Below are 13,124 nucleotides of genomic sequence, written 5' to 3'. Positions count from 1 at the left end.
GTCTTTACCAATAAATATCATGTCAACCCCGACAACAGTACCATCAGTATCTTAAGAGTACACCAGTAACATACACAAAATTATTTCCAGATGAACTTCTAGCAGATAATATGGAGATATAAGGAGAACACCAACTGGCACCAATTTTCAAAATAGAGCATCTTAATGGGCAATATTATTTATCTCTTTTCTAGACACTATCACTATGTGCCACCCCTCCATAGCAGAAACTAAAGGAACACTCCCCAAGACAGTGGAAAATCTTCCAGTTTCTGAATAGGGCTACCCCTCACTCCTGAATTTCCAGGGGGCATCTTACTTGCTCATCAGCACTTCTCTCTATGCTCAGCTCACCAAGGCCCACCCTTCCTCAGGACCACAGCAAACCCCCAACCAACCAAGATGGTAATCCTCAGTATGTCAAGGGGGCTTTACTATATTCTGGATGACATTAAGGTCAGCTCTATTCACTGATCGACCAGAGAAATCATGAGCTAAAAGAGCAATTGTGGGAACCCATTTTGACCTCTGAAATGCACTGAAACACATTAAGGTGTTGTGTAAAGCAAACCCAAGGAAGCAATTGATAAACAATTTTAATTAGAGTATACATTCTATATGTTTTTTACCTTTTTTGTTCTGTTACAGAATCCTTATAAGTATCTACTTTAAAAGCTGCTTAAATCATTAATATGATTTACCATAATTGACTTAAACATTCCCCTATTATTATGGATGTTATTTCTAATTTTTCTCCATTATTGATAATGCTTCAGTAAACATCTTTATGCAGAAAGAACTTGCTCTTTCAAATTATTTCCTTAGGATAATATCAGCAGCAAGAACATGTTAAAGAACATGAATTTTTTTGGGCTGAGCCCGTGGCTCACTCGGGAGAGTGTGGCGCTGGGAGCGCCGAGGCCGTGGGTTCGGATCCCATATAGGGATGGCCGGTTTGCTCACTGGGTGAGCGTGGTGCTGACAACACCAAGTCAAGGGTTAAGATCCCCTTACCGGTCATCTTTTAAAAAAAAAAAAAAAAGAACATGAATTTTTAAATGTTTTTTAATGTCAGTTGCATAATTCACAGCTCAGATGACCATACCAATTTTATAAGCCACCATTCCTCCTTCTACCACAGATTTACTCTAATAAACGTTCTTGTCATACACTGTGGTTGGGAGTATAAATTGATACCACTGTTTTGAAAGGCAATTTGAGGTGTTTTTGAAAAGTTACAATGTACAATAATACCCTTTGACCTTACAACTCCACTTCAAGAAATTGGTTCTTTGAAATACTGGCATATCTACCCAAAAATAGTAAACAAGAATGTTCACTGCAGCATTGTTTCTGGTGGCAAAGAAACAGAAATCAACCTAATCAACCTATTCATGGGGAGAATGTTTAAATTATTGTAAATTAAAATAATATAGAGTTTTATTTCTGTTCTAAAGAAATTATATGCACGTATGTGTCTAGATATATTTGCATAGGAAAAGGTCTGGAATGATACACTCGGAGTGTATCCTTTATTGAGAGAAAAATTATATTGGGAGGAAGGGGGTGGCAGGGTGTGGGAGAGGGAGAAATTGCTTCTTTAATTCTATAGGTTTTTGTGTATTTGAATTGTTTTCAGTGAGCATATATTCAGGTAATACTTTTATAATTAGAATAACCTTTAAAGTTAAAAATAAAGTACTTGAAATGAGTCAAATCTAATATATGAGTGAGGATAAAAACTATTACTTTACCTCTCTCCCTTTCTCTCTCTTTCCCTTTCTCTCTGTCTCTCCCCCTTTCTCTCTCTCTCTCTCTCTCTCCTTTTATTTCATCATCAATTTAAATAATACTGAAAGCTAGCAATACATTCCATTACTGTCTTAATCACTTGTAAATGATGGGTGGACAAAAAATAAAAACCTAAAAGACAATTAGAGCTGAGAGAAAAAAAAATAGACCGTTGGAAATGTAAAAAAAAAAAAAATTAAGACAAAAAAACTGAGTCATATATTTTCAAACAATCTACATTCCAAACCACAAGTTATAGTAAAGTAAATAAATGAAATCCACTTATACGTATGCCACCTTTTCATACTGTTTTTAACTTTCACAGTAGATTTGCTGCATAAAGAAACTGCTGCATATTTATTTAGGCCTGCGGGTCTCAAACTATATTCCTCTGCAGATCGTCTGGATCAGAATCACCTACAGCACTTACTGAACATCAAAAGTCAAGACCCAGATCCACTTCCAAATCTAAGGATAGCAGGTAGAATCTTCACCTTCAACAAGCACCCCAGCTGACCCATGAATCCCAAAATTTAAGAGCTACTCCCTTAAGCATTCAGGAACACTGACCATCATAGTAGTGACTGGAATACAGTCATCCCATAAATTAAAAGAAAAAATTCTTATTTGGCTTTCTGAAAAACCATAAGATCATAATTTATTTTCTAAAGATTAAGCATTCTAATCTAAACAAAATGCAATCTGATTTAGAGTTTATACACCATTCAAGCAGAGACTGTTTCTATTTTGATCACCACTCTATGCCCAGCATCCACTGTCTGGCACATAGAGGTACTCAATAAATATTTGTCAAATTAATATAACTTGGACCACGGGACTCCTCACATATAGAAATGAATCTGGGTGAACAGGAGTTGGCCAGTGGGAGGGAAGAACATAAGACTGAGAACGGAATAGGATGGATTCTCAGATACAGAGACAGGGCTTTGTAACTGACGAGAATGTAATCCTACTTCAGTCACTTAACTTTTCTAATTCTCATATCCCTTTTATAAAGGGTAAAGGAGTAGATTCTGTGAAATTAACTGCCAAGAAATCATTTAAATGCAATCTGAAATGTTGAAATACAGATTCTAGAATACTTTAAACATTCCTTTGGTAAATGGCTTTCATTTCAAAGTTAAACTGTAAAGACAAAGAAACATTTTGAAATGGGGATATTACCTTCACCACTGATTTGTCATTCTGTGATTAAGTCTGAAACTACTTGGAAGAAGACAATCCATTTGAAAGCAAAACAAGAAAGATAACAAGTAAAGAAGTAAACTGTCAGTCTATAAATTATCATTCCAGATTTCATAATCTATCATTTACACAAGTTATTTTTACCTAACATATCCTGGAATGATACCTAATATAGACATTACTGAATTTGTCCCATAGTTATTAAAAAAAAAAACATGCAAAATACCTTTTTGAGAACTTTAACAATAGTGTACAGAAAACTCATAACCACAGGAAGGTGAATCATCCAAACCCAGGTTTTAAAGGACCAAAAAGACTTTCTAAGGATGGAGACATTAAGTATAAAATGCACCAAATTTAGAAAAAAGTTCTACTTACTAATAAACATGACCTTCATTTACAGAGCTGCAAATCAGTCTTAAGTGCAGCAAAGGGTCATGGAGAGCAGGGAGCAATTTTAATCTGCATTCCCATCTCCAAAATTCTGGTCTATCAGAGCAGGCCATCAGATGTCTTAACGTGCATGAGGAACCCCCTAGGCTGAAATGGGAAGACAATGAACGGTGCCCTTAGGATTTCAGGAGAACTGCTCATGAATCCAGAAGAAAGTCCAAAGTTGTTCCAACCTCTGAAGGAGGAGGGGGTGGCCTAGAAAGGCAGAAAATCACTCTGAGATAGGGGAAGTCAAAAGACATGTCCCTTAGCTCATGTCACTGTTGACCATCCTCAGGGAGATATACTCTTTAGTATCTCGGGAATGAAGGGAAGTCCCTCAGTTACCCTCTTACCCAGCCCCCGACACCTTGCTCCAAGCCCTCAATGGAGGCAACTGCTGAAAGAGCAAGGTGGTCTTTTGGAAACCTGAACAAGCTACATAAAAGGGGGTCCAAAAGCCTGTCCCACCTTGAAGAACCCAGTTGTAGTGAGCAGCACCAATGTATGGTGGCCATGTATGCAGGCCAATGTAGGAAGCTTTGAGAACAGCAGGATGCAAACAACCATAAGCAAAGAAGGCAGTAAAACTGAACTCTGGCACCACCCTGAGGCTCTTCAAGGGATGAAGCAGATGTGGCAATAGAAGAAGTAGCAATAAATGATGGTCAGAGTATGCAAATGAGGGCACAGCTGTCACAGCCTCCATGGAGGACCTTGAGCATCCTCAGCACCCTTGGGCATTGGAATCAAACAGACTTGGAATTCCAGGAGCAATACTGGTAGAACATCAAAAACCACTACAAATGTCACTCATGCCCCCACCATACTTAAGGCTGGTGTGGCCTGGTAAAACAAGGCTTACAATGCAAACATGCACTCACATTCTTACGGAGCCATGGTGCTTTTGACAATTTCATGAAGGTCAAATGAGGCTTAAAACTTCTGCTTTCTCCTGCCAGGATGCCTTTTCCTTGAAATGTCCTTTTTGCAATGTCTAAAGAAAATAAAAAGAAACACAAAGATGATACTATAACACATAGTTATCTTAAATTATAAAAATGCCAATTCAAAAAATAACTATTGTATAATGAAGATTACTTTATATACCTGTTTGAGATTTTTTTTCAAAAACAGAGGGAAAAAACACAATGTGTAATATAACAAAATACTATATGACAGTTAAATCTCCAAGTGATTTCAAACTTGGGGTAAAGCACAGAAAAGCAATAATTTGAAAAGGAAACATCTAAAACATAAAATAACTGTTTGGCCAATATGATGCTGATTTTCACTGAATATCCCAGTGATTTCCATATGTATAAAAAGGATGAACTTATCTATACCCCTTTATATCTAAAATTTCTGCTTCTCACAGAGAGATAAATACTGCATGTCCTCACTCATAAGTGGGAGCTATGAGAGAAAGAAGGAAGGAAAGAAAGACCACAGTGGTGCATTGGACTTGCAGAGGGAGAGAACATACCTTGGGCTATAAAGTGGAGTTGGGGGGACAGGGGGAGAGGGAGAGAGGTTGGGGATAATTGGGTGGGTGACACAGGGTACAAACACAATTTGTGTAATGGACATGCTGCCAATATGAATCTGGCCTTCACATCTTGGGCACGAGGGGTGACAATCAGCTTTGTATCTCATGAATATTCATAACCAATTAAAAAATTTAAAAAATAAAATAAAATTTCTGCTTCTGATCAAGATGAATTAACAGGAACCCTCCCTGAGAAATGAGAAACAAACAAGATGAGCCCTTTGATTGACCCAGATTACATCCTTGAGTGTCCTAACCCTTGTGCAAGGAGGAGAAACCCAGATAGAGCCCAGCCATCTCCCTGGGTTGAGGAAAGGGAGCTGAGAGGAGAGACGAACACAGCTAAAGGTTGTAGGACAGAGTACTTGAGAAGTGAGGCCTACACTGAGAGAACACTCCAGAGGTCTGCAAACGGTCCCCCTAGAATACTCAGCTGAGTATTGATCAGTACATATGTGCAAGGAAACTGTCTCAGGCTGGGGAAAAACACATTCAGAAGGATTAGAGGCAACAGTGCCCAACACTCACACGGGGTCAGGAATACCATCTGTTTCATAAGCCAGACTGGAAAAACCTCAAGATGCATGGATTGCATAAACAGAAGGCTCTTGCCTCAGTAGTGGGGAATAATTAGCTCTGGACTGGTACTGCTCTAGTATCCTAGAAGCAAAATCCAAAAGGAAAAAAACTGTTTCCAAGTTGCTTAGTTATGTCCCAGAACAAAGCCCAAGGCTATTTACAGAAATACCAAACAATGCAGCACCCAAGATAAATTTTACTATGCCTGGCATCTAATCAAAAATTACCACACATGCAAACAAATAGAACAATATGAACCTTCATGAGGAGATAAATCAATTAATCAAAAGTGACCCAGAGCTGACACAGGTGTCAGAATTGACAGAAAGGGCATCCAAATAGTTATAACTGTATTCCCTATGTTCAAAAAGTCAAGTAGAGACATGCAAACTATAAGAAAGACTCAAATAAAACTTACAGAGATGAAAACTGCAATGCCTAAGAAAAATAAACTGGGTAGAAATAAAAACAGATTAGACACTGCAGAACAAAAAATTAGTAGCCTTGAGGACATAGCAATAGAAACTGCCCAAAATAAGATACAGGGAGAAAAAGGAAATAAGAAAAAATAAAAGAACATCAGTGAACTATGGGGAAACCTCAAGTTGCCTAACATATGTGTAAATGGAGTCCCTGAAAAAGGGGTAAGAGAGAATTAGAGAAAATATTAAAAGAAATGGCTGTTGGGGAATGAGAGTTGCTACAACCACAATAGAAAGTAATCTGGGCAGTTACTATTAAGTTTTAAATTACACAAGCATTTTGAACCAGCAATTCCAATTCTAAGAAAATATAAAGAAATAAAAGTACCAATACATAAAATTCTATGTAGAAGATATTTATTTAAGGATTGTCTGAATTAGCACAAACTGGCAATAACCTTCATCAATAAAAGAAATGGTTAATAAATTACCATATGGCCATACTAAGGACTATAATGCAGCTAATAAAACGAATTAATTATAGCTACACATATAGACCTGAAAAGATATGCATGATCTGTTAAGCAAAAAAAAGGCCAAGTTGCATGGTTACTATATCTACAACATGATTCCAAAGAATATTTTGAAAGAGAGAGAAAGAAAATCAGTTCGTTATATTTACGCTTTTACTAGCATAGAAAAATAGTATAGAATACCTTGGGATGAGGGTTGAGATTGAATAAAGGCCTGGAAGACTAGTAATTTTTTTTTATATATCCATATAGTGCTTGAACTGTTACAATGAGCATATCTTACATTGAATTAAAAAATTAGAAAATAAAATAAACACAATGACAAACTGACTATACATTAGCAATATATCATTGCTATGAGTGCACAAGAGTCATACTAGAAGGCACAAATAGGAAGACAGAATTATTTGCCATATACAAGGGTATGTGAAAAAGTTCATGGAAGATTCACATTACCTCATACATGAAAAATTCGTTTTTTACAAAGACCATTGATAAATAACTTTTCATTTGGTATTTTTATACAAAAATAGGTAGGGCTGATACTACTAAGTCAATTTTAAAGATAGGAAAATTGAAACATAAGAAGTTGATGTTCAAGGTCACTCTCCTTATTAGTGGCAGAAAAGGACCTGGAGTTGAGATGCCCTAACTCTGGCCATATGTCACTCTCCAATCCTGGGGCTGAAACTCTTAGAAATAAAAGATACTTTTGGGTCGACCCCATGGCTCACTCGGGAGAGTGCCGTGCTGGGAGCGCCGAGGCCGCAGGTTCGGATCCTATATGGGGATGGCGTGGTGTGGGCGACACCAAGCCAAGGGTTGCAATCTCCTTACCAGTCACAAAAAAGAAATAAAAGATGCTTTTAATGTAATACTGGAGTCATAAATAAACTTTAGTTTTCACCACCAATTCTATTGGAGTCTAGAGATTACTAATGATGCACATAATTATAACCAGAAATACTTGGATGAAAACAAAATCCAGTATATCTCCAACCTGACTAAATATTTCTTACATGATATAAGATTTGGGTTTTTCTTCATGAGAACGTAGGGCCGACCCCGTGGCTCATTCAGTAGAGTGCAGCACTGGGAGCACAGCGGCGCTCCCGCTGTGGGTTCAGATCCTATATAGGGATGGCCGGTGCGCTCACTGGCTGAGCACGGTGCAGACGACACCAAACCAAGGGTTGCAATCCCCTTACCAGTCACGCACACACACACACACACACAAAAAAAAAAGAACGTAAAATGAAATAGATACCTGAGTGAACAAAGACATCACATTGTTCTAAGAAAATGAAGGATTTTGTTGTAATGACTGGTTCATATAAAAATAATAGTATAACATATATATATAATTCACAAAAAATAACAGTTTTAAAATGGAGATACCTGTACAAAAGAAAAAATAAATGGATGTGTTTTATCTAGTAATGACATAATTCTAAGTGCTGCTGTTGATACCTGGCATAAGTGGCCACTGTGTTGCACCGGCCTGGAGGATAAAGAGCAGGGAAGACAGAACATGCATCTACAGAGAAGCAGCTCCTGGAGCAGGGCCCATGTGTCCATCATCTCAGTATCCAGCCTGCCTGGAGCACATGCCTGGCATGGACCAGGTATTCAGCAAAACTTACTGAATTTAAATTGAGCATTACCCTTGTGCTAGATGTTTTATGAATGCTTTTTCATCTGTTCCTCAAACCTCAAACCTAACAGGTAAGTTATTATTTTTCCTATTTCGAAGAATTAAGAAAATGAGACTGTGAAATGTTAGCTTACTCAAAGGTCCTCAGCTAGGTGGTGGTAAGGATAGAATTTGAACCCAAATCTAACTAACAACAGAGTTCATGCTGCCTCCTACACAAAGAATCCAAAATCTTCTTTCTTCTAAAAAATGTTTTCAAACAAAAGCTAAAGGTGGTTGAACTTTAAAACTTGTATAGTGGATATGAACTTCAGTCGACAAACTCAGGTTTGATCATTCATTCATTCATACAGCAAATATTTACTGAGAGCCTCCTCTATGCCAGGTACTGTTCCAGGTGCTGACGATACAGCAATGAGCAAGACAAACTCCTTGCCCTTGTGGAGTTTCCATATATATGTTGGGTGCCACAACAAATAAATATATAAGGTCAGGTTTTGATAAGTGAAATTAAGAAAAATAAAGCAGATAAGGTAATAAAAAGTGGCGTGGAAGAAACAGGGTTGCTATTTTAGATAGTGTTCTGGGTATGCCACTCTGAAGATGTGACATTTAGAGCAGACTCATGAATGAGTGGAGAACCATATGCGTACCTGAAGGAAGAGTACTCATGGCAAGAGGAACAACTTCTGAGGTCAAAGAGCATTGAGAACATCTGAGACACAGTAAAAATGATAGGGTACTAGAGTCGAGTGAGTGGGGATCGGGGAAGAGACAGGAAACGGGTATAGAGAAGCAGGCGGGCCTAGTGAGCCTGGTATAATCTCTGGATTTTATTCTAAGTATGATGGGGAATTCTGAGAGTTTTAAGCAAATTTATGTGTGAGAGTAACTTCCTTTACTCACCTATATTTCAACTAGAAGATACAGTTCTAAATTTAGACGTTTTGAAACCTCAGGCAATTCTAAGCACTCCTCTCTTTCCCTGGGACTGTATTTTTGTTGAAGAATGTAACTAATGGGGTATCGTGTTTCAGACTGGGGGAAGCAGGAGCAGTACCTGGGTCTCCGGTCGCCATTTAGCATCTCCTGAGACATGTACCATGCTTGGTGTTGGCAGCCGGGCCCGCCCTCGTTCCCACACATGATGGCTCCCTGCAACTTCGGTGTCCTCTCAGGTCACAGGGTTTCATTCTATCGCTCACCTCACCACCCCAGAGCAAGCAGGAACTCGATGTGCTGAGGCCCTTTACCACTTCCTCGCTGCTGCTGAGCACACAGAAATAGCAGTCCTGGACCAAGGTGGAAAGGGCCCGAACACTAGGGGGCACCCAACACACTCTTTTGCCTCCAGTGACACTGGGAATTCTGGCTGTGCTGCCTCTGTGGACACCGCCCAGGAATGGACACAGGTCACTCCTGCTCTCAGACTGATGTAGGTTTCTGTTGCTTCGTACATGGGGTAACAGACGGATAAGAATTCGCATTTTTTTGCGTGTGTGGTGCTTTCTCTTTTATTGCCTTATTTGATGCTGTCTACAATCTTATGAGAAAGGTGTGCTCTTATTTTAAAAGAAAAAGATGTAACACTCAGAAAAGTTAAATGTTGAAAGAACCAGGAAACAAATCTGGGTTTCCACTCTTTGAGTGTCATGGTCTCTGTGTTACAACAAAATGCCATTCACTACCCAGTCCAGCCAAGGACAACACTGGAAATTATGCTGCATGTTATATTTTAATTTTAAGTTTCTAGGCACCAAAATGTAGGGAGATAGTTAAATAATTGGACTTTTCCTTTTTTTTTAATAATATATATATGTATTTTGATGTACTCTTGAAAACAAAAATGCTCTTAACTGATTTAGAAACTGTCATAAGTGAAGAGATGCAGAAGAAAAGTAAAGGAAAAAAACCTAGATCATAATGAGTTTTGAGCTTGATTTCAATCTCCCATAACAAAGTCTGTCAGAGAAAATGAATGATAGTTATATATTTAACAAGGTACACAATATATATAAAGATTATTATACCCTAAAAGAATTATGTAAAGTTAATGTTTGATTAAAATATTTACATCAATGGTGCTTTGTAGCTGCTTAATAGTATTTTTTTTTTGATTCTTTAAAAAGATCCAAAAAAATTGCAAACCTTTATCTAGACTGACCAAGAAAAAAAGAGCAAAGACAGAAATTACTAAAATCAGAAATAAAGCAGGGGCATGGTAGAGCAGTTGCTTCTTCTATTATGCTGGAGTGGGCTTTGAAGAGAGATGTCCTCTCCTTTTTCCAGTCTCCATTAGTGACTGTCCTTGTGTCACTGCAGTTGGGTGTCTGGCGGACATCCTGCATGGTAGCTGTGGCTACTGCTGTGGTGGCGAGCCGCTTTTGCAGCAGCCATGGCTGTGGTGGTGGCTGTGGTGGACCACCCACGAGGAAGTGGCGTTTTCAGCATGCTCCTTGCCTGTTTCCCAGCAGGGGATGCTGCCCTCAGCTCCTGCCTAAGGACTCCAGGCATCCTCTGTTTCTTGCCTGCATCAAGTATTTACACTCTTGTCTGGCCTCTAACTCTCTTTTCCACCAAACCCCGAGTATCTTTTCTAGCATCAGGGGCAGAAAAAACTTGTCCTTATGTTTAGTTGCTAAAACCCCAAAGCTTTTTCTCTTCTTCTGCTGCTGTATTCTCACTCATCTGAGAACATGAGTGCCACTGCCAGGAGCTGCTGGGCAGAGAACAAGAAGCACAAGGAGAAAAACTCAGTTAATGTCTCAAAGTTTTATCCCACCATATTTTCTAAATCATACTGTGGACCAGTGGCAGCCACCACTGATGACACAATCTATCTCCAGAATGGATTCCACACAGTCCTTTTTTTCTTCAAGTTGCCAGCTTCTGATTCAAAGCTGCATCAGACCAAGACATTTTCCCCCTACCATAGCAGCAAGGGAGTCTGTGACAGAATGCATCTGACATGGAAGATGGTACAGCAGAGTTTAGATGCTGGGCAGCCAAAAAAGACAACAGTCCAGCATAAGCATGTTATGAACAATAACAGTGTATTCATACCAATTACTACTGTAACTAACTTCTCAACTTATGGCTCATATAAATTACAAAAAGGTACATCTTTTCTCAACTACTCTGTCGTAACCAAACTTTGGCCCCCTCTACTTTCACATATCGTCAATTGATTTAAAAGGACTTGGAGCTGAAATACTAAGCTAACTGATACAAAACTTTCATTTTTATGGGTCAAAAACAGTCAAATATGGGTCATGTCTTATGGTTCAACATACACCATCGTGAACTGAGATTTTACTGAAGAGATTAAGGCATAATTTATAAGTCTTCAAATATTTGAAGAATTATCAAATACATGAGCTTCTGAAAGCAACTTAGTAAAACATTTGTATCATCCCAGAAAACAGAAAAAGCATAAAGTTGTGGAAGCACAAATTCATTCATTCAGTTATTTACTGAGCATTTGCCATATGTGCCAAGCACATTACCTGCTGAAGGAGGCAGACATCTTCTGCTTTTATGGAGTTTATAGTCTCATGGGACAGATTTCAGCCCCATAAACAGAAGGACTTCCCAATGTGCAGAGTTAAAAAATTGAACGGATAAAGGAAAAGAACTTTTGTTAATAGAAAATAAAATAGTGGTCATTTGTACTGTTATTTACTATGTACATTAATTTTTACATATTATCTTATTTGATATAACAATATTATCAATTTTGATATTGATATTATCAGCTATGAGATAAATTGTATTATTAAGGAAGTGCTCTTAGCTGACTTTTGCGTGATATCTCAAATATTGGCTGTGTGATTTTCTATTTAGTGCTTGAAGGAATGTCTGTGGTACTAAGAGGAATTGAACAATTTCTTCAATTATTTATAAGCTTCTCTTTCAGAGCATAAGTTAAAGAGTCTAAAGAAACAATATTTTTCAATTTACTAATTTCAATTACATCAAATTTTGACCCAACAGCTTTTATTATTCACTGGGTCTGAAATCTTTGATGAATATTTATTCACAATACTGTTTTAAACGATATCTGTCAGAAAGCATAATTAATTTTTATTAGTGTGCTTTTTCAGTACAGTATATTTTCTAGGTACATTGAAATAGGGGGGAAAACCAGCTTCTTTCTGAAAAGTACTTCTTAATATTGATTTTAATATTACAATATTAAAACAGTTTAATCTATTGCTTAGTCAGAGAACTAGGTAACAGTTGTTGAAAAATTATTTTTAAAATAAGAAGAACTTTTGCTAATGTGAAACCACATGTCATTTTTCATCTACATTAACTTATATTCTGAAAGAGAAGCTGTTTTAGCCCGTTTTGTGTTGCTATAACAGAAACACCTGAGACTGGGTAATTTATAAAGAACAGAGGTTTATTTGGCTTACGATTCTGGGACAGCTGCATCTGGCACAGGCCTCAGGCTGCTTCTCCTCATGGTGGAAAGCGGCAGGCAGCTGGCAGGTACAAGAACATCACATGGCGAGAGGAAGCAAGAGAGAGAGAGGAGGTGCCAGGGTCTTTTAAACAACCAGCTCTTGCACAAGAACTAATAGAACGAGAACTCACTCATTAATCTCCCGTCCCCCAAGGAGAGCGTTAATCCATCCATGAAGGATCCACCCCCATGACTCAATCAGTTTCCAACACTGCCACATTGGGGATCAAATTTCCACATGAGTTTTGGAGGGGACAACACATCCAAACTCCATCACTGAAGCTTTTTAGTAATTGAAGAAATTGTTCAATTCCTCCTAGTACCACAGACATTCCTTCAAGCACTAAATAGAAACACAACCAACATATCAGATATCCTGCAAAAGTCAGCTAAGCATGCTTCCTTAATAATGCAATTTATCTCATAGCTGAAGACAAAAGTCTGAAGAACAATTTCTTAAAAATATTTTTTAAATACTAGGAGACTTTGC

General features: G+C 38.1%; 1 protein-coding gene across 3 annotated transcripts in view; it reads right to left on the bottom strand.

Annotated features, from left to right (window-relative positions):
* AKAP7 (A-kinase anchoring protein 7) overlaps nucleotides 1–13,124 on the bottom strand; it is a 141,200-nt gene that overhangs the window by 72,938 nt on the left and 55,138 nt on the right. For all 3 annotated transcript variants that reach the window (XR_010023618.1, XM_063097169.1, XM_063097170.1), the window contains exon 6: nucleotides 4,314–4,426. Coding sequence is in view for 2 of the 3 variants with exons in the window: in XM_063097169.1 (XP_062953239.1) it covers nucleotides 4,314–4,426 (113 nt within the window). In the remaining variant the exon portion in view is untranslated. The remainder of the gene's footprint in view (nucleotides 1–4,313; nucleotides 4,427–13,124) is intronic.

The sequence above is a fragment of the Cynocephalus volans genome, chromosome 5 (genome assembly GCF_027409185.1).
Source record: "Cynocephalus volans isolate mCynVol1 chromosome 5, mCynVol1.pri, whole genome shotgun sequence".
Classification (NCBI taxonomy): Eukaryota; Metazoa; Chordata; class Mammalia; order Dermoptera; family Cynocephalidae; genus Cynocephalus; species Cynocephalus volans.
The sequence above is the reverse complement of the archived record's forward strand: the minus strand, read 5'-3'. Positions and strand labels throughout refer to the sequence as shown.